The sequence below is a fragment of the Diadema antillarum genome, unplaced genomic scaffold (genome assembly GCF_040938485.1).
Source record: "Diadema antillarum isolate AM-2024a unplaced genomic scaffold, OU_Dant_1.0 scf00000225, whole genome shotgun sequence".
NCBI classification, from domain to species: Eukaryota; Metazoa; Echinodermata; class Echinoidea; order Diadematoida; family Diadematidae; genus Diadema; species Diadema antillarum.
The window spans coordinates 492248-518772 of NW_027271114.1; the positions used below are offsets into that span (position 1 = coordinate 492248).

The 26525-nt window shown below is 39.1% G+C and overlaps 1 protein-coding gene across 1 annotated transcript in view; it reads left to right on the forward strand.

Annotated features, from left to right (window-relative positions):
* The first annotated feature begins 333 nt into the window (after nt 1-333).
* The window catches only part of LOC139724641 (adenylate cyclase type 3-like), a 56242-nt gene continuing 30050 nt past the window's right edge, over nt 334-26525 (forward strand). Inside the window, exons 1-4 of the mRNA XM_071635774.1 lie at nt 334-348; nt 6044-7332; nt 18305-18454; nt 19587-19705. Coding sequence (XP_071491875.1) covers nt 6664-7332; nt 18305-18454; nt 19587-19705 — 938 coding nt within the window. The 5' untranslated portion in view covers nt 334-348; nt 6044-6663. The remainder of the gene's footprint in view (nt 349-6043; nt 7333-18304; nt 18455-19586; nt 19706-26525) is intronic.

The window sequence follows — 26525 nt, forward strand, 5'->3', positions numbered from 1 at the left end:
GGGAGCCTGTCACTGTCGATTCAAGGATACATTTTTTGTTTCCTTCGGAGACCTTTCGTGTCGCATCATGACTCCAAAAGGATGCCGGTGGGTCTAGGTGAGTCCGCCTCCCGTGTCGGCTGGCGTTCTGCGTTGATGGGGGTCACCTTTCTACGTTTCCTCTCTAAAATGTGATTGTACGTTCATTTGTGTCCTCGCTATTGCCCTCAATACACATACGCCATTCCTACAGATGCGTGTACCTGGTTGTTACTATTCTTCTTCATCGGTATTTACTTATTTTATTCTTCAGGATCGCTGTCATAGAAGTTAACTCGTCTGTGCCTCTGTTGAAGCCAAGACAAGCAGGTCAGCTGAGGCCTTTTTTTTCTCTCTCTCTATCTCGGATGTAATTGAATTAATCCATCTTGTACGGGCGCCGGCTAGAAGCCTGCCACAGACTGTACGAAGTATAGAACCTGTGCTTGCTGCCTCCGATACTGAGAGGTCGGTAAACAAACCTGTAGCAATGGATACAATGCTCTTGCCGTGAAAATCTAATTTAATGAAGACGCAATGATGCGCGTGGCTAGTTTCAGGCGATCGCCGTCATTCAAGATTCGGGTGACAACATCCAAAGGCAGTCAATCCAATAGAGAAAAAAACACCACTTGTAGTAACTGGGACTGAACTACTGATTTCTGCCTTGCAAACCATCTTTGAAACCTTTTCCTTCCTATAGGTGCGACATTCAATTATGAAGGCAACTGAAACATGGCGACATTCAGGGAAAAACAACAACAGTTTTGCACATATAGGTATTACATAGATTGTCTTGAATATTGAGGTTTTTATATTGCATAATTATGTTGTGTAGTTACTTATGGATAGATTTTGATAGTTGGTCAAGACAAGTGGTATGTTGGGGTAGAGTGCAAACCAGAAAAGTAGCTACAGTATGAGGAGCTCTGCTAGCTCGATGGTGACCGCCATATAGAACCATCTATCATCACATGATCATGGCAAGTAATAATAAATTAAAGAAACGACAATCAAACCTTAAATTGAAATTGTATCAATGGATTTGACGAAGCAGATAAAAACAGATGATATAGCATGCATTAATTTGTCACGTAACACAAAATGATGTAGTAGGCCTTATGCTTGACAAAATAATGTGTGTACACATCATACACAAAAAAAAGTCAGGCAGACATAATTGTGGATTGTGATGTGTTCTTTCTCACTGTTTCAGAAAAAACCGCACAATGATAAAATGAAAAGGTTTTTATTCAAAATACCACCGATGGGCTGCGGCAGCGGCTGCATAATATGCGTGATATCATCTTTCCCATCTTTCAGCGTGATCAACCTGCACGTGGCACATTAATTCACCAGTGCGGAATGGGTTCAACACCTGCTGTTGCACACTTTAACCGAGCCGCTAAACATGCTGTCAAAATACCGTCATTTGTCAATTTTCTTTCTTTCTTTATTTATTCATTTTTACAAAATAAGTGGAAAAATAAAGAAAGAGAGCGAGAGAACATAATCACCGATGATATAATAAATGCTGATATGGAGGACTCAAAGAACGAAGAAAGAATTTCTAAACTGCTAGTCTTCTTCTTCTTCTTCTTCTTCTTTTTTGTTGAAGTTATTGTTTGTCTTGGTAATGATAACTAAAGCAGTCAACCGTTCTAGACGAAGCCGAGTGTATCAAATGAGTCTAAAATATAATCATTGCGCAAATTTTTGAGAAAGACAGGATGAAAATCCCCCAAATCATCTTATTTCTCACGATACATTGTGTTTTTCTTCCATCCTCAGCCCCGTGGTGGTTACCTTTATTTGCCAAATTTATTGTATATTCAGTCCCTTAGGTTTTAGCCTGCTCCTCACAAAATTAGTTTCCCGTGGTGTATTAGCCCCCTCAGTATTTCCAAATTATCATATTATGGCGTTTGGAAGCCATTATTTCAACTTTATGCGTATCCGCTTTTAAAATGGTAGCATGTCCGCTAAACTTCAAAAGGACTTTTTTATTTTTTGAAGTGGCTATATGTTTTGTGCCTCCGCCATGAAATGTCACCGGAGGCATGGTATTTTGGGGTCGTCCGTCCGTCCGTTCGTTCATTCGGAATCGATTTTTCAGACAGCTTAACTTAACGATTAATTTAGCTATCTAAATGCAATTTGGCATACGTATGATGAGTAGAAGAGGTCAAAGGTCAAGTTCAAATTCTTAAAATGTCACTATTTCCCCGTATCTCTGCAGTGTCTGAAGGTATTTCATACCAGATAATAATTGGCCGTGAGGTCATGAAATTGTCATTTCTGACCATTTCAGTTAAATCTTTGGTTTTGATTGGCTGAGAAGCTCTGGTCAGCGACTGTTACTATGGTGATTACTATTGTCACTAACAACTTGTCAGGGCTGACAACTTTTATTACACGGTGCCCTGGTGAACACTGTTGTTATTTTCAATGACCATGCCACAGAAGGTGGCAGGAGGTACAAGTCAGCTTCATCTCTCCATGCTTGTCCTAGAGCTGCATGTGTTCATCCCTGTGAAGCTTGAACGTATTTTTATCTTTCTTTTTTTTTTCTGTTGGAATTTCACCCTTGCAGCCTCCCCACGGCATGCACGTGTAGCCACACACACTTATTCCAGATAAATAAATGATAGGTTGTTCGGTTAAATTGCCCGGTGGGTAGAAGCAGCAGGTTGCTGAGCTTTCCTTTCACTGCGCCCATATCTCGGATCAGACCGCATTATTTTAATGAAAGCGTGTTAAACGTTATTGCAACTTCCGTGCATATAGTGATCAAGCACTTATAATTCCAATTAAATCCATGTCCTTGTTCGTAACCAAAGCAGAACTATCGTGACACTGTTTGTTTTGAAGTGATGACGCATCGTGTCGTCCGTGATGTGATGATGATCTGTTGAACAGATACCTGCTGGCTGTTCAACCCGGCCATTACTGCCACTGCGCACTTGTCTTAACACAAATTTCACATTAATGCTTTGGTCGGGGGGGGGGGGGGGGGGGCAGTCTTTTGGAGCGACAAGAGCAAATATTAATTTGTTGCCTAGAAACACTTAACATCATCCTGTACTTGGTATGACAGCAAGCTTTGTTGTCTGCAAAATTCGTATAACCGCCCACATAGTCAAAGTATAATGACGTCTGACTACCTGTGGCTATATCATAGTTTAACGGTCATTATGGCGTGTTTTTTTCGAACGATTCGGTAAAGCGCTGCGTTACTGTTTTGTTGAGTTCAAATTCGAATCTCAGGAATGTAATCGCGCATCATTAGTGAATCACGTGTTATCATTAGACATGAGACTATACCAGGATTCAATCGTGTATTAGGATGCAGTTATGAAGAAGCACAAATGTGTATAAGCTATTTGATATACAGGAACTTGTACGCAGTATTGCCAGTGATTGTCATGATCCAGTTGCCACCTGGAGACCAGTGTGTCTCAGCCACAATATATACAACGATACACCATGTCTCAATCCCTTTTTACCAAAATGCATATCCATCTATAATCATTATCTGTTTCTACACACAAACAAACACGTATTTATACGTAGGTTTACAATATAGAGAAAGAATTCATATACTAACATTATAGCTAAAGATAAGCGAGGATGATTATATGCTTATAATATATGCATATATATATATATATATATATATATATATATACATATATATACATACATACATATGTATTTATATATATGCATATAAAGGAAGAATGAATGTGTATATACTTACATGCAAACTCTTCAATATTTACATTTATAGAAAAAGATAAACTAGGACAAAAGAGAAAGCAACGTCACACAGATGTGAATGAGTGCATATTAATCCCAGGTTCTTATGTTTGAAATAATGGACCCTTAAGCTTTGGCTTTGCTCCCCCTGTGTCATATCAGATATGCAGCTTTGACTGCGGCTACTACTGGTAGATTATTTTTGAGATTTTCCCTGGTAGTAGTGAACATTATTTTGAGCTTGTTTCAGTAGCTGGGGGCCTCCACCGTATTGATCTCATGTGACAGTTCTCCTCATGCTGTAGGCCTCGACAGTGGGCGGCGCGGCCGCGGAACGAGAAACCAAGCTGACCAACTCCCGCTCTTTCCCACTGATTCCCGATCGTCTACGGTTATCCTTGAAGGCGAGAGAGGAAAAAAGCTCGTGGATGAAATTTGTCCGAGTACAATGTATGATAATGTTGATTTTGTCAGAATATGCAAAATTTTCTATCATTGATTTCACGAACGACTTCTAGGATTTAAAGGTACAGTTTACCTTTGGGAGAAGTGATTTCAAAAATTTTCGAGTTGTCACATTTGATGCATATGTGTAGGTCAGTTGTATCACAAAACATCCTATCATATAAAAATTTTGCAATAAGACCTAAAATATAGGGGTATTATTACTGTATTTTTCAATAAACCATTACTGTAGACGGTTTAGTCTAGAAACAATGTTATTATAGCTATTGTTCACATTTTGTATATTTAAGAATACTTACAGTAACATTGATCATCTTGATTAAAATGTTTACAATGGTTGTTTATATGCCTACCTCACATCTTAGAACTATTTTGAAGCACTAAAGCTGGGTTTTTGTTTCATCTGCAAATATGGTGAAGTATGCCTTTGATTGATCGCTTTAAATAGTAATCCGACTGTGACACTACACACATTATGTGAAGTTACTCGCAGATAATGTCATAAACACAGTCATGCCAAAATGTATGACACATTATATCACCATATCATTATTGGACGGGGAAGCTAATTTAGATAACATAATAATGCACATATATACATGTAAATGTGTATCACGTTCGTTTATCTTACCTGCGTGTTTGGGTTTGTCTTTTGTGAGTGTGTGTAAATACGAGTCCGAATGTATGGCATGCTATCGTGGGTATAGGTTCACACATCTTATTACCAGCAACAACGCCGCCAACCAGAATGCAAACAGCAGAAGTAACGTAGCTGCGATAAAAGAGTATCTTATCCGCGTTCAGCTACTTTCTCCATGCACCCTCCTATTGCAAAGCGAACAATATGAGCATTATCAGCAACCAGCGTGTGATGTTATTCTTGTGAGAATAAATAAATACCAAATTTAACGAAGTAAGAATAACAAACTGTCAAATAACAGGGTGCTCGGTAGCACCTTTACATTTTTCTTTCTTTTACGATGCTCTTAGACCGCCACTGTAAAAACGATAAGGGACTAGAACAAAATGCAGAGAATTGTTATGGGGGAAAATTTTGATTTCCCTTGTCGCTACGTATTGGGCGTTTACCTGCTTCAATTTTGTCAAGAACTTGATTACGTATTCTTCATTTACTGATTAAAGTAGAATATTGCAGCATCGGCGCAACACATGCTATGTGCACGCTAGTTAATGAGGCTTTAGTCGTGCATGTGATTTGGTATTGTACTCCGGACGTCCTGCAGTACTGTATCTATGGTAATGGTGGAAAACCGTGTACGTTATGAACACTCGTGTATTCAGTGATGGATATTATTTACTCTATAGTAAAGGTTTTACGTGTGTGTGTACGTGTGTGTGTGTGTTTGTCTGTATGTCTGTATGTGTGATTGGAACTGCGACATAATCATCCGTCTGCGTGTATTCAGTATTGTCTACATAAGGAGGTATCACACATTGTGATTACGGACTGCGCTATTATAACCGATAACACTGATAATTAGTTACATGTTTCACATGTGCATGTTTGGCTAAAAAAGAGCGAGAGAAATATCTAACATGGATGGATAAGATGATCTTTGAAGGACAAGTATGGTTAAGTATATGAATCTTCGTGAATAAGAAATGAATCTGTGTAATGCGCGTTATACTGTCTACCTACATAATTTCGATTATGTGTATTTTCCCTCTTCATTCCATTCCCCCACCCCTCTCCCCATCTCTCTTGCCCCTTTGATAAAAATATAGCAGTATTTTTCTTGATTTTTACAATATGTAATTCCATATATCATTATTCTTGCAGACGATGCAGAAAGCAACGTTCAACGTGGCGTTCTTAAACGAAATTCTGTAGCAACGAACGGCTAAGAGTTGGCATCGATCGGTCCTATCCATTATCGTCACTCGGCTTGGGCATACACACTCGAGGTACCTACATCAACCCGAGTCGAAGCCAACCGTCAAAACAACAACACTGCGTGAGGATAATATCTTGCGTTTGATGTTTTTTGCTCGCAAAGGAGTGAACCGTAATATGATAGCACTTTTCTCGCTGGGGAACGCATCAGGAATTAATATTTTCTTCCCGGGCTCCCAATATCTTTCCTCCTTTTATAACACGAGGGAGTTTTCCTTGCCGTGATGTCTGAGATAAGACGCCAGCTAGCTGATAGCTCCTCCAGACCCGGGGGAAAAGAAAAACTCGGATAAAGTGAGCCGAAGTGGCGTAATTGGATCTGCAGAAGAAATGACTTTGGGGTTTTGAAACGAGAAGCCGTATATTTTAACGAAAACGTCTCATCACAATGCCGTCCACGTGTTCTTGACGGCCGCTAGGCCAGTGGATTTCTTTTTTTCTCCATTGAGACACAGCTTCAACGACTTCTTTGTCGACGTCGCTGTCAACCAGGCTTTGCGATCACAATGGGTATCTTAGGGTCGCGCTCGAGAAGCGCGTCGACGCAGCCGATGGTCCGAAGTGTGTCGCCGGACATCGAGCTCAGCACCGTCATGGACACGGAACTTGTCGACAAGGCTTATGGCAAGCGCGATAAGAACAAAGGACGGCCGCGGTCACGCCGGTACAATCCGCTGCACCGGCGCTTTGAGTCCCACGACATGGAAAAGTCGTATCAGAAGTTCTTCGTGCGACGTCGCATCGAAACGCTGCCGGTGATGATCGGTTTCGCGTTCCTCTTTGACGCGGTCGTACTCATCTTGTACTACCTGGACGAGAATAACCCTAACCGCGTCAAGGCAATCTCCATCATGGCGATCTGCGCCATTACGAACATTGTTCTCTTCGCCTTAGCTCGTTACCGCCTCGTCACCGACTCGGCCCTTTCTCGGGTCATGCCTTACGTCATTTGGAGCCTGGTGTGCGTCCAGACCTTCGCGGACCTAGGCTTGTACTTCCAGCCCCTTATACCGAGTGACGGTGTCGGTTGGCAAGTGTTCTTCATCTTCGCCTCGTTCACCATGCTGCCCGTACCCTTGGTAGCGATGATATTGCTCAGTGCCATTGCCATCACGATCCACTGCACCGTGGTAGGAGTCCTCTCTACGGTAAACAGGGAATACATGGCCGATCAGGTGGGTTAAAGAAGTTCTCATTCTTTCTGATTTTTCTTCTCCAGTAAAGTGAATATACCTTGCATAATGTCATGCATATTGCCTTTTACGATGTGTAACATAACACTCGACATTCCCCGGGAATTATATATTCTTCAAGAGCTCATATTTTCCCGAAGTTCGCAGCGCTGAGGGAAAATATTGTCTCTAGGAGAATACGTGACACCCAAGAGAGTGTCAAGTGTTATCTTTAATTGACATGATTATAAGGCATTATTTGTTTTATCATAATATCTAGACAAGTCCACATCTTTTCATTTTATGGCCCGGTCGGCGGCTAGTCAATTCCTGGAATTATGTTACCTGATGTGATATCACTGCACGCAATATATCAATTCTGATCTTCTCTGCATTAATCACGTGGTTGTATTTTGACCAATCACCAACCAATGCATAAGTAAACCAAATATAAGGAATATAGGATGCTGTTGATCTTTTTTAAATCTCTGTCGTCTGCATCTCAAGATTATTCCCTCGCGTTGTTATCAGTTTTCTCGTTCTCTTCCTTTTCTGTGTCCTCTTCTCTTTCTTCCCCAACTTCTGCTTACATATATATATATTTTCGCATTCGTCAATATTCGTCTTCCCTGTTGACTTTAGGAGTCTACCTATCACAACAGACCCCTACCTACGCTTCGATCAGTCTTCCTTAGTCCAAACACTCCAATGTTGACTAACGGAAAAAGGACGTCAAAATCTTAAACATCAGAAGGAAAAGTCATGTTTTCGATTCATGTCCTGATTCGTGCATTCATCGTCCACAAGTGCTGACATGATATTTCCCTTGATCCGGCTTCTTAGTTAATATGGTTGGCTGGTTGGGGTAATCATAATGGAAGGGCCCTTTAGAGAAAATGTGCTGCTACACTGAAAAGAAAAAAGTCTGTAGGCGTAAAATACTTTCTTCACCGGGTTTATTATAATAAAAAGTATCATTATCATTAATATTGATGTAATCATTCTCTTTCTCCTCCTTATGATTATCATTATTGTCATCATCATTATGAAAGATACTGTAGTGATGATGACGATGACAATGTCGATTATGATAGTTATGTTTCATCATTATTAGAAGTGCTGTATTAGTAGTAATGGTAGTAGTAATAGTAGTAATAGCGAGTAGTTAGTAGTACGGTAGTAGTAGTAGTAGTAGTAGTAGTAGTAGTAGTAGTAGTAGTAGTAGTAGTAGTAATAGTAGTAGTAGTAGTAGTAGTAGTAGTAGTAGTAGTAGTAGTAGTAATAGTAGTGGTAGTAGTAGTAGTATAAATGGCAGTGGTAGTCGTATAATATTTGTTCATATCATTGTCAGCATTGATTACATGTCATTACTTATCATTATCACCGTCACCATCTACTCGTGATTATATTCATATTTGATATCATTAGGTCATTGCCATACAATTACTATCATCGCTGACATATTTGGACGATAATGCCTCCTTTTGAGAACCTTTAGTTACATCTACCGAACTCATTTTTAATTCTTTCAAGTCTCTCCTTGTAATATTCTATCATGTTTCCTCGTCTCTTCATAATATCTCATATATCACCTCCTCTGTCCTTTAACAAACAAATTCCATCATCCGTCAATATTTTGTCTCAGGTGCACAGGCGTGATGCGACAAATTAGTTTGGACACTGTGAAAGAAGCGACAATGACTAGGCGTGTCCGCCCTCGCGTCTTTTAATTGGGTCCTTTACCTCGCTCGAATCCCACCCCCCTTCCTTGATCGCATGTAATAAATCCTGAAGTAAACCACTATCTCCGTCGTGCTGGCAAAATACCACTTCATTCTGAAAAGCCCTGGCAGGATTTGTGGCAAGTTCTCTTCTCTTAGCGTGGATTTTCTTTCATCTGGCGTACGACGAAGTGAAATCTTGCCCGCCAGCATATCGTTCAAAAAAAAAAAAAAAGAAAGAAGAAAGAAAGAATACAATGCTAGGTCGTTTACATTTTAATCGTCGTCCACGGTAAAACACACTCAGGAAAAGAGAGAGAGAGAGAGAGAGAGAGAGAGAGAGAGAGAGAGAGAGAGAGACAGGGGGGCAGGGAAAAAGTGGGGCGCGTAATATTGGAAATGGTAAGGAGCATTATGCATAGTTAAAGTTATAATCCATTAGTGGATTTGTTTTTCTGGTGGCGATTTTAAGTATGGAAGGGTTCCACTGATGGAGTAGGACAATGTTTCCAGCAATTTAGGTCTGTGGAGGTGTTTGTCTCTCCATTTGTTTGTCTTTATTCTTTAAAGGGATAGTACAGTATTGGTGGAGATGGGAATTGGGCTTTTAACTTTTTGCGAGATATCAAGAAAACACTTATGATATAGTACAGGGCATACCATTTTAAGAGGAATTCAAAGTTTATTTGATGAAAATCGGGTTTAAAATGACTGAAACATCCAAAAACAAAGTAAAACAAAGTGATCGTGATAAAGTGTGGGTCCCACACTTTATTAGAAACGCTCTTTTTTATATCTCAGCCATTTCAAAACCAATTTTCATCAAATAAACGTTGAATTCCTCATAAAATTACATGCGCTTTCATATTTCATAAGAGGTTTCTCATTATTTCACTAAAAAATGTTAGAAACCCGAAATTAGGTCTCAACCAAAACTGTACAATCCCTTTAATGTTTGTCCCCATATATGACAGATGTATGAGTTCGTGTGTTCGTATCTTTATTCTTTTCAAGGTGGATTTGCACTTGTTGCTTTTTCTGTTTGTTTTGTTTTGTTTTTTGTTTTTTTATTTTGTTTTTGTTTTTAGCTGAGCACGGCTTGCTTCAGGCGGCGTTATAAGATAACTGTTGCTGCATGAAAGTGCAGTACTGCATGAACAGGGTTAAGCTATTGTTGCTATCGTTGTGTTTTTGAGCGCCGGTTTTTGAATACACAGTTTACGAATGCATAATTCAACTCAGTGAAGGTCATTGAAGAATATATTACTTAGTAAATGAATAGATTTGTACCGAATGGGTTAATTTACCATCTAAACAGACTCAGGTATGTACGTGGCCTCAGAGCTGATTACATATTTTTCGATCTTTCTCCGAGTGCAGGAAAAAGTGAAAAATAAACCGCCAAGCAAAACTAGCAACTAGCTATAAAAATGAAAAAGTTTAATCCGCATTGAGTCAATGTCGGTGCAGACGCCTAACCCTTACCAGAAGGCTTTCCGGATATTCATGTTATCATCTGGTTTCGATGAAATCATATACCTGTGCTGATGTCTCTATCACACATTTTGTCTACCAGTCTTCCAAAATGTCAAAATTTTCACTGTGGCAATTAAACTGTCCTCATTCATTCTCCATGCATATTTAGTGATTTGCAATACTAAGATACTGCAAGCTCCAATGAAATGCTCTACTACGTTTACCTACATCTGAATCCTGATTGTGTCTTTTCGTGGTAACATGCCACCGGTTCCATTACATTTGCTCTTGCAACTATTGCTCCCATGAAATATCTGCACGCTATGCCAAACATAAATTCTACTCATATACATAACCCAAATCCTAATCCTAATCCTAATCCCCACATCAAGCTAAACCTAAAGCCCTATCTCAACCCTTACCCTAATTCGAAGTCCGTGGAGAAGATAAGACCGGAGCAATTGTGGCGCGGAGCAAATGTAATTGTCACCCATGTCACTTACTACCTTTTGAATTGCCAGCAGGTTTATCCTGGTCTTGACACATACAAGTGAAAAAAAACAAAAAAAAAAACATCTTGGATAAGTTGGCATCCGAACTCTCATATGAAATACGATCTTTTCTTGTCGTATTCAGTGATGGAATTCTACTCATAGACAAAGACGTAGGCTGCTTATCCCTCAAAGATAGGATCTTTTATAGAACGAGTATTTTTATGCTTAAATATGTACATTTGGTATTGCCGTGTATTTTTGATGATTATTTTAAAACGCATTCTATGAGTCATAATTTCAATACACGTTATAAACAAAACCTTGTCTCGCCATTATGCCGATCTAAGATGAAATATAGGAACTCAGTGCAGTATGAAGGTGAAAAAGTATGGAATTCATTGGAATATAATCTTAAGGGCATTATGAGTTTAAATAATTTTAAGTTGAAATTGAAACAATATCTCTTTGAATCGTATGATTAATTACGTTTTATCAAGGTATTGGAACATTACACGTTCATGGCGTTCTGTTTTGTGTTGTATTTATGTACTGTTTGTTTTTATGTGTATATTTTTTTCTATTATTGAGTATCTAGTATCTAGTGTTATTATGTAACATTTTGCATTTTGTATTTTCATGCCAATCTGTTTTTTAATGTACTTCTGCATAGGGAATCACAATCTTCAAGCCACTGGCTTTTTCGTGGTTTTCCTCGACGTTTGATTATTGTACAAATATTGGCTGTATTGCTTTTATGAAATCAATAAATTGAATTGAATTGAAATTAAAATTGAATGCAACGAGAAAGTAAAAAAAAATCAAAAAGAATTGCAAGCTGACAGCTACTCTTTGGGTGGCTGCCTGTCGTGTTACGAACACATCTTTCCCCCATAGAATCATGCATGTCTGCGTTGCAGACGATGCGTAGGCCACGGCGACGTACGGACATGACGTTCAGTGGCATCGGTACCAGCGTTGCCATAGACACGGCACGCCATGTCGCCATGTTTGCGCGATGGCGCTGAAACGAGCGGCATAATTTGCTTCGCGCACACCTTACCCCGATATCAATATGGTGCTTCTCGCACGCGGCGTACACCTCAATATCGCAGTCGACATGTGAGTGGGAGTTTGATGCTAGCCTACATCAAGGCAACATGAATTAATCATCATATCCGCAATTTACGGTGCTTTTTTAATTTCTTTTTTTTTTTTTTGCTGTTGTTCTATCCTGCTTTCACTCTCTTTCTCTCTCTCTCTTCCCCTCTCTCTTTACGCATTAAATATTTATGCGTAGTGTATGTACTGTGTGATAGCTTTAGGAATCCTAGAGCTACACACATGTCATAGATTTCCACATCTCCCTATATCTGTTTATCTATCTATCTATCTATCTATCTATCTATCTATCTTCTATCTATCTATCTATTCATTTATCTATCTATCTACCTATCTATCTATATATCTATATCTATCTATCCATCTGTCTATCTATCTATCTATCTATCTATCTATCTATGTATCTATCTGTGTATCTATCTATTTATTCATTTATCTCTATCTATCTATCTATCTATCTGTTTATCTATCTATCTATCTATCTATCTATCTATCTGTCTATCTATCTATCAAGATCTATCTATCTATCTATCTATTTATCTTCCTATCTATCTATCTATCTGTGTTTCTATCTATCTATCTATCTATCTATCTATCTAGCTACCTATCTATCTATCAAGGTCCCTACTGGTACCAATTATATTGTATTATGACACTGCTCCCTAATCTCGAATTGTATCTCTTCATCATCTTTCACAACACTGTTTAGTGTCCATTTCTGGGCGAGTATAATGCCCTCTGCCCCTTTTTCCCTGTTTACTAATTTGTGCCATTGTTCTCCATCTTGCTAATTGGACCTCACCGACGTAACCCACTAAATCGTAAAGACAATCCATCCACCTTCTGCTTTTTTTTTTCTATAACCCTCATCAGAATTAAAGCTTTCAACGTTGGTTTGGGTGCGAGTGTGTTTACCTTTATAGATCACGCTCTTTATCCTAATTTCTCCCCGTCGATGCTAGTAAAGAAAATGGAATCCCGCTTGAATCATTCCCGTCAAGGATATTTGGAACCAATTTTCGCGATGACTCCATTTCCTGTGTATTATCCATTGTTATCCATTACGAATATTCTTGCCATCGCATTAAAAAGAAAACAAGCATCCCCAGGTAAATTATTCGCCAGGAGTCGGGTCTGGCAATTAACAAATAATGACGTATACTGGGCAAATTTTGTGCCCAAGTCATCGAGCCTTCCCTTGAGGCAAAAATGCTGCATTCTGATGCATTCAGTTTTCGTCTAGTTAGTATTAGTATACGACCATTCTGGTGGGAAAATATTTTGTGAATATAGTGTTTGGAGAAAATACAAAAATAACACTTATTGACATAAACAGACACTCCAAATTCCAAATCTTTGGGTATGCTTTTATGTAATAATGATATGATTGAATTTTTCCTTGTATCTCACCCGCTCTCTATCTCCATATCATACCATGTTTATGCATATACTAGATACGGGTTTATGATATATATGAGAGGTCAATACAAATAGTATCAAAACGAATTTTTACATTACTTTTCTCCCCACTGACATTTCCGTGATTCACCCAAATACGACAAAGAAAAAATGCACACACAATAAACACTTCCCGAAAATGTTTGAGTAAAGTGAGTTAGTATAGTTATTCTGAAATAGCACTATTGATATATTGAATTTGGAAGCTACAACTAATTGAATTAAATTATAGAAACATTCTATGCTCCCGCCAAAAGCACGAAAAAAAAAATGATGCAGCAACTTGAAAACAAAACCCAACGAAGCTGGCCATATAGTATGCATTAATTCGCTAAGATTAAGTTTAGTGCACCTTACCAAATTGGATTAGTGAGACATAATATGTATACCGTGTGCATTCAGCAGTGATGGGGAATTTTTCTGACGAATATATTCAGACAGCGATGAGTCACGAAACGCACGAGAACAAATTATTTTGCGGTGATCAAATCAGAGTATTACTTCTGTTACGACTAAAAATAATAGCTATGAGATGACATTGCATCTTTCATTGAAATCACCCAGTCCTTTCTCGTTTGTCTTTTTTTTTTTTTGGAGGGGGGGGGGGGGAGGGAAATCCACATTCAACATTAAAGGGATCGTATAGTTTTGGTTGAGACCTAATTCCGGGTTTCTAACGTTTTTTTGGTGAGATAATGAGAAACCTTATGAAATATGAAAGAGCATGTAAATCCATGAGGAATTCAATGTTTATTTGATGAACATCGGTTTTGAAATGGCTGAGATATCCAAAATAGAGCGATTCTAAAAAAGTGTGGGACCCACACTTTTTTTACGATTGCTTTGTTTTACTTTGTTTTTGGATGTTTCAGTCATCCCAAACCCAATTTTCATCAAATAAACTTTGAATTCCTCTTTGAACGGTATGCTCTGTACTATTTCATAAGTGTTTTCTCGGTATCTCGCAAAAAGTTAACAGCCCAATTCTTATCTCCACCAATACTGTACTATCATCCCTTGAAGGGCAGAGTCAGTAATTAAACAATATTTTATTGCTTATTGTTTGTTTTCCAAGTAGATTACGCATAGTAATGCTCCAGACGCACTATACTCTTTAATGATGGCAAGTCACCCTCCGATGGATCCACAATAAACATGAAACATAATATAGATGTGGTTATTCCTCGTAGAATATGTATGTTTTTAAGCTAGTTTGTTACCGCGAGATGTTAAATTTTAAAAGCCTCTTCTACAACGCACACACGCACACACGCACACACACACACATCTTCATCATCATCATCATCATCATCATCATCATCATTATAATCATCGTCATCGTAATCACCATCATCATCATCACTACAATCGTCATCATCATTGCCACCATCATCATCATCACCACCATCATCATCATCGCCGTCGTCGTCGTCACCATCATCATTACCATCACCATCACTACCATCATCATAATCATCATCACCGCCATCATCATCATGATCATCATCACCACGTACATGCACATGAAAAACACCTCCACTTGTTCCATGTTTTACACTACGTTTTGCCAGTATTTTTGTTTTAAATTTTTCATTATGTTACTGTAGACGAGCTATTCAATGTAGACAGTCTGCTAATTTTGCCTTAAAAACCCGAAAAACAGTTGAAAATATGTTTCTTATTCAGCAATGTCCTTGGCTATTTTTGTTAAGATACAAACAACACTAGTCACACAACAGCAATGAAATTCAAAGATACGCGAAGAGTGTGCTATATTTCTACAGTCCCTCAGCCCGACATAATTAAATTGGGTCCTTCTCATTTGGATGTAATTGCTGAGCCATCATACGTTTATATCCTTCTTCCAATTACGACAAGCGTGTGCAGAACGGGGCTCGCATGTAATATTAATGTACGCGGCGATGCGGGAGTAATGGGATATAGACGTGTGGTATCTCTACAATGTACATAATACACTGCATGTCTGTCTTTATAGATGAGAGCATACATAATTATGTTGCATGAATATTAACCGACTCGGGGCACCATTATGCAATAGCCATTGACAGTTTGCACAGTGTAGTGCCCGATGGTACCGACTGAGTTAAGTCAGCAATGGTCAGTGTCTATCATCATGATCATGAAACCTTGTATCCACACTATGTACTTTCAGAGCGAGTCATCGCGGATGGCTGGGAACGAAAAATGATATCAATGAATAATGCTTTCAATTCTATCTCGCAGCTCAAAACGGCCCGGACGATGTATGAATTTTGCAAAACAAAATCACCGGTAATGGCAGCGGCGGAATACGCGCCTTATAAAGCTGAATAAATATTAAAACACACACACACAACAGGTAAAGCTTACTCCAGAAAATGGTGACATGGTTTATCCGCACTTGCTCTTGGGTATATGCATGTCGTCTCCCAATACACGCACAAAGTGTTTGATGTACTCTTGTGCCTTCGCTATGCCCCAATGGAAAAGGGATTTAAATTTTCTCTGTTAGGTTCGGCGGTTGATTAAAATTGTAAATATTTCATTACGATGCAGTGCTCAAAAAGACTTCTACCTTAAAAAGATAAAATACACTTTTCTATCAGATACCGTGTCAATTACGACATTAAGGGCATATTTTGGTGGCCTTTGAAAAAGGTATTAATAATACATCAAAATCTCATGAAAAGTTGTCTGCATATACTTCTGCAGCGTTATCACTAATTCCTATCGAGTTCTTTTAACATTTTCTATTTCCTATTGATTTCACCTACAAATGAGTCCTAAGGATCTGCACTGTTACCGTGGTTACTACATGTACTATGAAAGAAAAGTAAAATATTGTAGTTTTACCCCCCTTTTTTTTTGCATGAGTGAATACAGTATATTATGCAAGCAACGTTTGTCTATGATACAGGCATTAAATGAGCAATTTTCCTCAGCGGAACAAAAAGAAAACAAACAAACCAACAAACCAAAAAAAAACCAAAAAAAAAAAAAAAACCACATGCTAATGAAATGAAAGGACAGAAAGTGGAATATTGTGGGGGTTCATAGAATTAATCATAAAGTAATTAAGGTCAACCAGTCTGTGCGGTCTGTTTGTTACTGTAAATTATATCTATATATGCGTAATGGAACACACCTACACATAGTATACTTACACCTTTTCTTTTCTCACGAAAATGAATACTTCTATGAGAGCTCATGTATAGACGAGGACAACGCTCCTTCTGCTTCTAAGCAATGGGCTATGAGCAACTTACGTAAATCTTTATGTTTTACAGGCTTTTGCCTTTGCCTTTTTTTTTTACTTCTGAATCGTCTGTTTAACCAGGCTTTCAAATGAAAATGAAATAAATTGTCTTCATGATTGCCCACCATAGTGTCGTCAGTGGTAATCCTCATGGTTAAACATTTTCGCATGTTCGTCGACCTTGTATGTTAACATCAGCGGTAGATATGGGGGTGGGGTGGGTACATGTACACTGTTACACCTATCTCTCGCTGTTGTTGTTTTTTTCTCCTTAAATGTTCTGCTTGTTACCTTGTATCATGTTACGTTTTGACGTTGGCATTATCATTACCCCATCATAGCTTTGTTGTTCCTAGTTTCTTACTCGAATGAAGAGGGAACAGTGGGTAAAACTACTAGCGTGTGTGTGGGGGGGGGGGAGGGGGGAGTGTTTGACAAAGAATTGAAGTCGATCATAACAGTGAAGATCAATGTAAAATCATGGTGGTGTCTTTAAGGACATTTGAACTTCTTGATGAAAATGAAAATGGTTAATACTTTGTCATGTACAGTAGCAGCAGATACAAAATTAGATAAGTGACAAAGTTATATGTTTGTAAATTTAGATTACAACCTGAAGTGGATTTGGAAAAACATGAAATAAAACTGAACAGGGAATCCAGTGCCATACAGTACCGTGATTTTAGTTAATCTTAAGTTCATCTTAACTTGTCTGATCGACTTAAATACTTCGTGAAACATCCCCAGGAATGGAAGCTGGCCCGAACATTGATGTGAACCCACAACCTTCTGCGGCCGCAAAGTTTCAAGTTCTGTGCCTCTATACCAATAAAATAAATCAAGACTGAAGTGTACTACCGGGACGATTTACGAGTGCCTTGTCATGGAAAGCTGTACAGATATGCTGCTCGTTAAAGGGATGGATAGTATTGGTTGAGATAAAGATTCAACTTTTAAAATTTTGCAAGATACTTAAAAACCCCTGAAGAAATGTTGCAGAGCATACAATTCTATAAGGAGTTCAAAGTTTATTTTACTGTTCGATGAAAATCGGTTTTTAAATGGCTGAAATATCCAAAAATAAACTGAAACAGCGCGATCCTAATAAAAGGTGGGTGCCATCTTTTATTAGGATCACTTTGTTGTTGATATCTCAGCCATTACAAAAGCAAATTTCATCAAATAAACGTTGAATTCCTCTTAGAATTATGATTATGCTCTTTCATATTTCATAAGAGCTTCTCATTATCTCACACACAAAACGTTTGAAACCTGAAACCCATCTCAACCAAAACTGCATATACCATGGCATCCCTTTAAGTTTCATTCTGTTCAATCTGAAATGTATTATGTGTCACACCAAAATGTAAAAAAAAATACCTTCTCTGCCCCTTGAAGCTAATAAAATATCGTTTTTGTTTTGTTTTGAAATTTGTTCTGTTGTTCTCTAGATTGGGGCGAACATTCTTCTCTACCTGTGTTCCATTGTGCTCGGCTGCGTGTGCTACCTCGTGTCGGACAAACAGCACCGGATGGCGTTCCTTGAGACAAACGAGTCGATGAAGACACAGCTTACTATACAGGAACAGGCCACCCAGCAGGTAATGTCCGGTCATAGGAGGACAAACCTCCCTGTTTACTCATGCATTACTGTAGTATTTCATTTCAGTTAGTTCCACAATTTCTGTATTAAAAAGCAGGCCACCCTGCAAGTAATGTCCGGACAGGGGAGGACAAACCTCCCTGTTTACTCATGTATTACTATTCATTTTAGTTAGTCTCACAAATTTGAGTAAGCAGGTAATGTCCGGGCAGAGAAGAACAAACCTCCCTGTTTACTCGTGTATTACTAGTCATTTCAGTTAGTCTCACGAATTTGAGTAAGCAGGCCACCCAGCAGGTAATGTCCGGGCAGAGGAGGACAAACCTCCCTGTTTACTCATTATATTACTAGTATTTCATTTCAGTTAGTTCCACAATTTGAGTAAGCAGGCCACCCAGCAGGGTACGTCCAGACAGATAAGGGCAAAACTATACCTCTAGTTCACTCATGTATCACTTCATTTCAGTCAATTCTACAAGCCCAGCTTTTTAGCATTCCTCCCCATTTCCAACATTTTCGTATACTTACGATTTTTCTGTAAACTTATCCTTTATTTTGTATTATGATGAAATCTATGTACTTGTATTCAATTTCTGTAATAATATTTATATGTTTCTGTTGGAAATGAAAAATAAATGAATGAATGAATGAATGAATGAAAAAGAAAATCCCCCAAAATTTGAGTAAGCGTCAACAAAACAGCACGCGAAAAACAGATCATACACGAGACAATTATACACACCTATGCTACGTACAAATCATGACATTTTACTACGCTAGTTAAGGGCAAATTTCTGTATTCATTTCAACAGACAATAATAAAAGTACCTTCCATCCTTGTATAAAAGATTCAAATTGCGGAGGAAGAAGAAAACATCATTGGCATTTCAGAGCTGCTCCCGGATAATAAAAAGAAAAGAAAAAAGAGCGCAAAACTTCATGGTTATTCACAGCTTTGAAGTGGAAACTTACCCTGGGTATTACTGGGTTGCAGAGCTAGATTTGGAGTTGAATTTTTCTCCTCTTGGTTGGAAAATCAGCAGCTAACAATTCTTATTAACCCGCGTCTTCTTGTTTCTTTTTGCTTTCTATTGCCCTCCTCTCTTGGGTGTTATAACCCACTTCTCTAGGAAGGGTTATTACTGTCCGTCCTCCCCAAGCACGTAGCGGACGAAATGGTCATGGACATGGGGAAAAAGAATACTGGACAGTTCAACCGGATTTACATCAGACGGCACGAAAACGTTAGGTAAGACCAGTATGTTTATACCTTCTCCGATGGCGTGTTTGTGTCTGTGACGACCGTTTGGGTTGTTATTCTCATGTCGTGTTATGTTCGAGGCACGAATTTACGTCTATTGGCCTTAAAATAGAAAGTAATGGCCCCCAAATAATGACCTGTTGCAATAGCGACCCCATGGTCACAGCGTCGTCAATTACCGGATTCTATGTCCATCGGGAAGAGAGATAGGTGCTTGGCATCGCTGGGGTAATGATAATGGGTGGGCCCCCTAGGAGAGGAGTGCTAACGTTTGGGAGGATGCCCTGGGTTAATCAGACCCGATCACTGACATTATTGAACCTCCTCGGGTTCATTTGCAACCAGAAGGTTGTGTAATCATGATTTGAAGAGTATAAAAGAATAATGGGAAAGACACGGGTTTATATATTCGACACCGCTTAACTACCAGGTGCTTTTGAAACTGCGCAGCAGCATTTCTGATGATGTCATCGACTGACTCGCAATTCGATTACTATGATAGAACATGCTTTTAGGTGGGGTAGTACTGTAAAAAATGCGGAGCCTTCGAAAGAAATAATCTATCACAGATATAAAGGTAGACGGACAGACAGGCATATAGATAGATAGATAGATAGATAGATAGATACATACATACATACATACATACATACATAGATACATAGATAGATAGATGGATAGATAGATACATAGATAGATAGATGGATAGATAGATAGATGGATAGATAGATAGATAGATAGATGGATAGATAGATAGATAGATAGATGGATGGATGGATAGATAGATAGATAGATAGATAGATATATAGATAGATAGATAGATGGATAGATATATAGAGAATGGGAAAGAGAAATAGGAGAGAGAGAGAGAGAGATAGAGAGAGAGGGGAGAGAGAAGGAGTGCAGCTCAAGTGTGCTTCTTTTGTAATCAGTTAGTCATTCCTGTCCAACGACAGTCCAAATATCGTCTGTTCCTTCCTCGCTTCTTCCACAGAAATCGAGCTTGTGTATTCCCATCGTTCGTCTTTGAGATTCGAGAATAGAAGCGGCCTTCTCTCCAGTATTCTCGGGTCAATTTAGGCCACTCGCACGTTAATCATCAGCTCACAGAGTGTAGCCAGCCGGGAAAGAAAAAAAAATAGAGAAAGAAAACTGAAAATCTGTGCGTTGTCATAATACACAGAATATTCTGCCTCGTCAATGAAAGCCAGAGCACTTTGCGATTAATCTCTGAACTCACCTCGATTTCAAGATGATGAATGACCCACGTTCTTGTTTGTGTGCTTATTTGCTTGTTTGTTGGTTGGTTTGTTTTCTCGCACTGCATACGAGTGTTCGCTATACACCAATTAAAACTCGTGTTGTGACAACTGCCCTTTCAATTCAATATCATGAATGATTCGTTGCCGCGCTTTCGTGGTATGTCAGAGGCGTGCAGATAGCTCATCGAGGTCAAATTATTGAAGTTACATATATATTTAGATGCAAATTATGTGGAGTCGTTTGTATACTGGTGTATCTGGGAAATCATCTCTTCCTAGATCCCTTTGTTGGTGGAGTATTGGAATCCGAAGTATAGCGGCTGTAACTATGGTGATTGCGTGCTCCAGCGAGATGTTTTGCAATTTGAAAATTGATTTTTTTTTGTCCCCCCCCCCCCCAGCTTGATACATGAATGTAATTGCATCCATGGGCGCTGAACAGTGCTGTCAGGATTAGACTGACAATAATTCATATAGCTGTGAACACGGTCTGAACGGATGAGGCGTATGAGAATTTCCGCTATCTCTGCTTCGCTAACAAGTAGCAACAGATTAACGGATGATCCTCCATCCGCCTATCATTCTCTCATAATTAGGGGGCGCTGTGGCATAGTGGATAAGACTCTTGACTCCCTTTTACAAGATGTTTTGCCCACCATGTCCCTCTCGACCCAGGTGTATAAATGGGTACCTGGCAACGCTAGGGCAATGATAATGGCAGGGCCCTCTCGTAGAGCAGTGGCAACACTGAAGAGGCTACCCTGGGTAAATAACTCATATTATTGTTATTGTTATATATTATTATCATTATTTTTATTAGTAGTGGTAGAAGTAGTAGTAGTAGTAGTAGTAGTAGTAGTAGTAGTAGAAGTGGTAGTAGTAGTACTTGTCAAGTGAAAGATCTACTTCACAATTACCAAGATTTTTACCTTCAAGAAGACAAACGAAGATTTAGGTCCTTCAGAGCGGCTAAAGAAGGGTAAACTGTGCAGTTGCAATAACTCCTGCTCAACTCTCATGTAAACTGCAATCATTCCGTGCCAGAGAAGCAATCAGGGGCACCTTGTTTCCTCCTCAAAAACCACTTTCATCCTCCAGTAAGGCATGTCGAGCTCATCTTCTCTCTGTCTCGATCGTTTTCTTTCTTCCCCTCCCACCCCCCCCCCCCCACCCACCCTACCCATCCACTCTCCATTTCTCATTCTTCTCCACACATGCTTCTGCACAAGTACTGTGTTTATTGATCGAAGAGAGGGGTTGAGAAATCGGAGCCGCTTCGAAATTAGATTTCTCAATCCGGGTACCTCCGAAGCTGCTCGTTTGAATTCCCAGTGCACGTATCTATCACAACGCCGCTGGTCGGTAGCGCGCATTAGCACTAGTCTCTTTGGTTACGTCAGTCTTGATTTGTCGCTGTTTATCATTCCGTCGTCTTCCAGCCCCTCTGTTCTTTCTGTATTTTTTTTTCTCTCTTCAGGCGGCAAACTAAATATTTTGACATCGTGTCTCCTTACCGTGCAGTGCGTTACGGCTCTCATTCGAATGTCATGGTTCGTTGTTTGATGTTCGTTCGCGGTGGAAGAAAATACCACTGGCCTCATCCAAATCGAAATCCACTTTAGATCGAAACCGTCGCACCATGTTGCTTCAGTCCTATAATATATCAATCGCAGTGAGGCGTGGTAGCTTCCCCCAAAACAAAAGGCGCATGAGTTACGAGCCAGGACGGATATAACCACTTTGGTTCCTCTTTGTCGTTTCCGAATGAGTCTGAACTTTGTCAGATGCTGCAACAGTCATAAAATCGATCTTCGTTAATTTTTCTCGGACTATCTTACTCTCTCGCGGCAGCCGCAACTGTGAGTTGGCGCCAAAACTCCTTCTATCGAAAGTAATATAGATGCGCACATTGCCTCTCATAACATTACTCCATCTCTCTTGCTCAAATGCAGCTCGATAAAGTTTCTCCTGAAGGGCAGAAACAACGCGAGACACTTCTTATCTGTCTGTCAATGCACAGGTGTTCTTGCAAGCTCAGGTCTTCCCCATGGCGGTGCGAACTCGCTGAAGGTCAATGACCGGCGACTATTGGTGTCATCAGCTGCAAGTTGTTGTTGTTGTTGTTTTCAAATATGCCAATGACAGAGAAACACTCTTCGAATAATTATCATCCTCATAGAAAGAAGAAGGAATTAAGGGTAAATTGTATCTTAAGGTGTTCGTGTTCTTACAGGTTTATCGAAATGAGTGTAGAATAGTGTATCTATGGCTCTGTTTTGTTGCATGTACTATACACGGTCATCTCAATTACATGTTGCTTCTAGGTGATGAATATTCACACACACACACACACACACACACACACACACACACACACACACACACACACACACACACACACACACACACAGGCACATATATCACATTTGAGGACATTGTACTAGATAAGAAGAGCTGTTTCATTATGGTAATAAGTAGACTTGTACGGTTATTTCTTTCGGCAATAGGATTCAATAGGAACACACGTGATGTACATCCCTGACTTGCGTACTGCTGCACACCGCATTATGTGCTTTTTTGATCGTGGAGATTATAGCGTTTACTTTAGCATGGGGGCTATATCACGGTGTGTTCACTTTGCGTATGATGTAATGAACGGCAAAATGCATGTATCTTAGCGGGCAATTTCCGCGACTTTGATGCAAGCGAGTTATGACGTCAGACCTTTGCTTTATGATAAAAGGAGTGATTGATCTGTTATGAGTGGTGTGTCTGCGTGTGCTTGTGTGCGTTTGTATGTGTGTATTTGTGTGTCTTCCTTTAATATCATGGGAGCAATCATCCGTCGAAGCACTTAGGTAAAAACGACTAGGTATTAAAGCATTTTAGGTGTTTGTCACTTTCTTCGATCTTAATATCGCGGGGCTTTTTTCACTCTCTTTACCCGAAACATTGCCACCTCTACGTAAATGCCCTTGTTTTTCTTTATATACCTCCATTATTTCCATTTGACTTTTTATTGCCTTATGCACAGAAGGGATAAGAAAAAAAAAACAAACCCCAGTGTTTTCACATCTGGGGAAGATTATACCTGTCAGTCGTCTGGAAGACGAGGTGCTGACACGGATAGCTCGGCGATTTTTGTGAATCAATTATCAGGTGTGATTGTTTTCCAGGGAGCATTCCTCACCTGTCTCTTACCGTGCTGAATCTATGTACCCTAAAAACGCTCGTTGGATGGGATGGGGCTGGAGGGGGGGGGGGGGGAGGAAAGGGGGGTGTATTTTTACCCCTCGGTGTCGGTTGATGTGGTTTTGTTGATCACTGGTTTGAGGCAGACTTTGTCACTAACTTGGCAGCTGCGTCTTTACACATATGAATTTTGTGTTTCTCTGTCTGTCTGTCTGTCTGTCTGTCTGTCTATCTATCTATCTATCTATCTATCTATCTATCTATCTATCTATTTATCTATCTATCTTTCTATCTTTACCTCTCTCTCTATCTTAGTCTTTCTCTCACTCTCTTTATATATCTGTTTGTCTCACCCTTCCCGTATTTTATTTCCCGTTCTGGCATCTTCACTTACTTTTCTCTCCAGAAATGCATATCCGTATACTTCTTTGCGTAGTGTCAACGATAGGCATAATTTATCCCATTTCTCTCTTGATGAACAACTTATTTTAACCCCTCTTTCTTGATGAATTAATATAGAGTATGATATTGTTTTCTCTTTATATCTCCTAATTGTATATATTTGCCTGTTTGTCTCTCTGTCCCACACGCTTGCTATCCCTGTTTCCCACTCCTATTTGTTTCTTCTACTATGTTTTCAAGCCGTCATCACCAGGTTCTCTTTATTTCTTGAGTATATTATTGAATCTTTGTCATTTGAATTCTGGGAGCAATCTCCACGCGAAATTACATTTTGAACTATGGAGTGTCATCGAGATCGTAATGACTTTCATCAATTCATTTCTTTCTTCGATCGTTCCTGTCTCTCTCTCTCTTTCTCCCCCCTCTCTCTTTCTTTGTATTGCATATTTCTCTCGTTGTGTATATTTATCTCTTCCTCTCCTCCCCTCTCTCTGTATTTCATATCTCTCTCTCTCTCGCTCTATATATTCATCTCTCTCTCTCTCTCTCTCTCTCTCTCTCTCCTTCCGTAATAATATATCACTGTTTACTAATAGGAACGGTACAAATTGACACTTCCATCGCACTTGACAGGTAATGTCCTTAGTCACAAGTGGAATATGATCGCTGCATTAACAGTCTTTGAAGACTGGTGACCATTTCTTATACAAACAGAACGTTATTTCAGTGCAATGATAATATATCGTCATCCATTGAAACGGATGTAATATCGATATTTTCTCTTGATCTGTCTTCCATACATGACGCTCCTAGGATGCCATTAATGCAAGGACATTTGAAATTTTTAGCGTATTATTCTCGTAACGATCTTTTAAGTGTATTGCGAGGATTAGACATTTTCATTTCGTTCCGTCGTTCCAGCTTTGAGAGATATTGATGTAAAAATGAAAGCACTTTTAGTGAAGCATATCATCAAAGGAGAAATGCCCTTCTATCAAGGATTCTGTACAAGTGCTTGTATTTTTTTTTCTTCAAATGCTATTTCGGGCTTATCTCCAGCATATTTTCACAAGTAAGGTAAAGTCAGTGTTTATTTATGATAGCAAATGCTTCTGATTTCAACTGAAATAAAAACGTATACTTCTTGACACATGGATAGGAAGATAATTACTTTGGCTGCATCCGGTATTTCATACATCTTTTCAGATCATCTTAATGTACACGGACTTTTCATCTTCTCTGATTAATGCTATTGATGTTAATGGTCATATTGATAAGTTTTTTCATTCTCTGCCTTTGTTTTTGTTTGTTGTTAATTGTTATGTATTTTAAGAGGGTGTAATAAAGTTATTCTAAAGGTTAGGCTTAGGGTTAGGTTTAGGGTTGTGCAAGGGTTTTAAATTTAGTTTCATGTGAGGGTTATGATTATTGTTAGGGTTATGTTTGTGGGTAGAATGTATGTTTGGCTTAGCTTGTAGATGATTATTTCATGGGAGCATTTGTCGCAGGAGCAAATGTCATGGAACTCTTTAGTTTCAAATCTTTAATTTATTCATCTTACAGCGTGTCTTTCTTTCCCTTTCGTTTTCTATCTGTCTACCCTGAAATCTTCTATATATACATGTATGTCTGTCGCAGTATATTTACTCATCTCCCTTCTGTCACCTCATCCTCTCTGTCTCTCTGTTAATATATTTCTTTCGTCTCTATTTCCCTCTCGCTCCATGCATGACATAACTACGGTTACTGCAAAGCGGGATGTGTCACGCATTGGTGGTAATGGAGCCCTACTGCGGAATCTGTTTGTTAATATATGCATTTTTTTAAATATTTACGTCGTGTGCCAATTTCACTCTTGCGTGCGACTTTTATAAGTGTCAACGTCTTTCGAGATACGTGTGCGTGTTTGTGTATTTTTGTATCTGTAAATAAGCCTGTGAATGTGTGTGTAT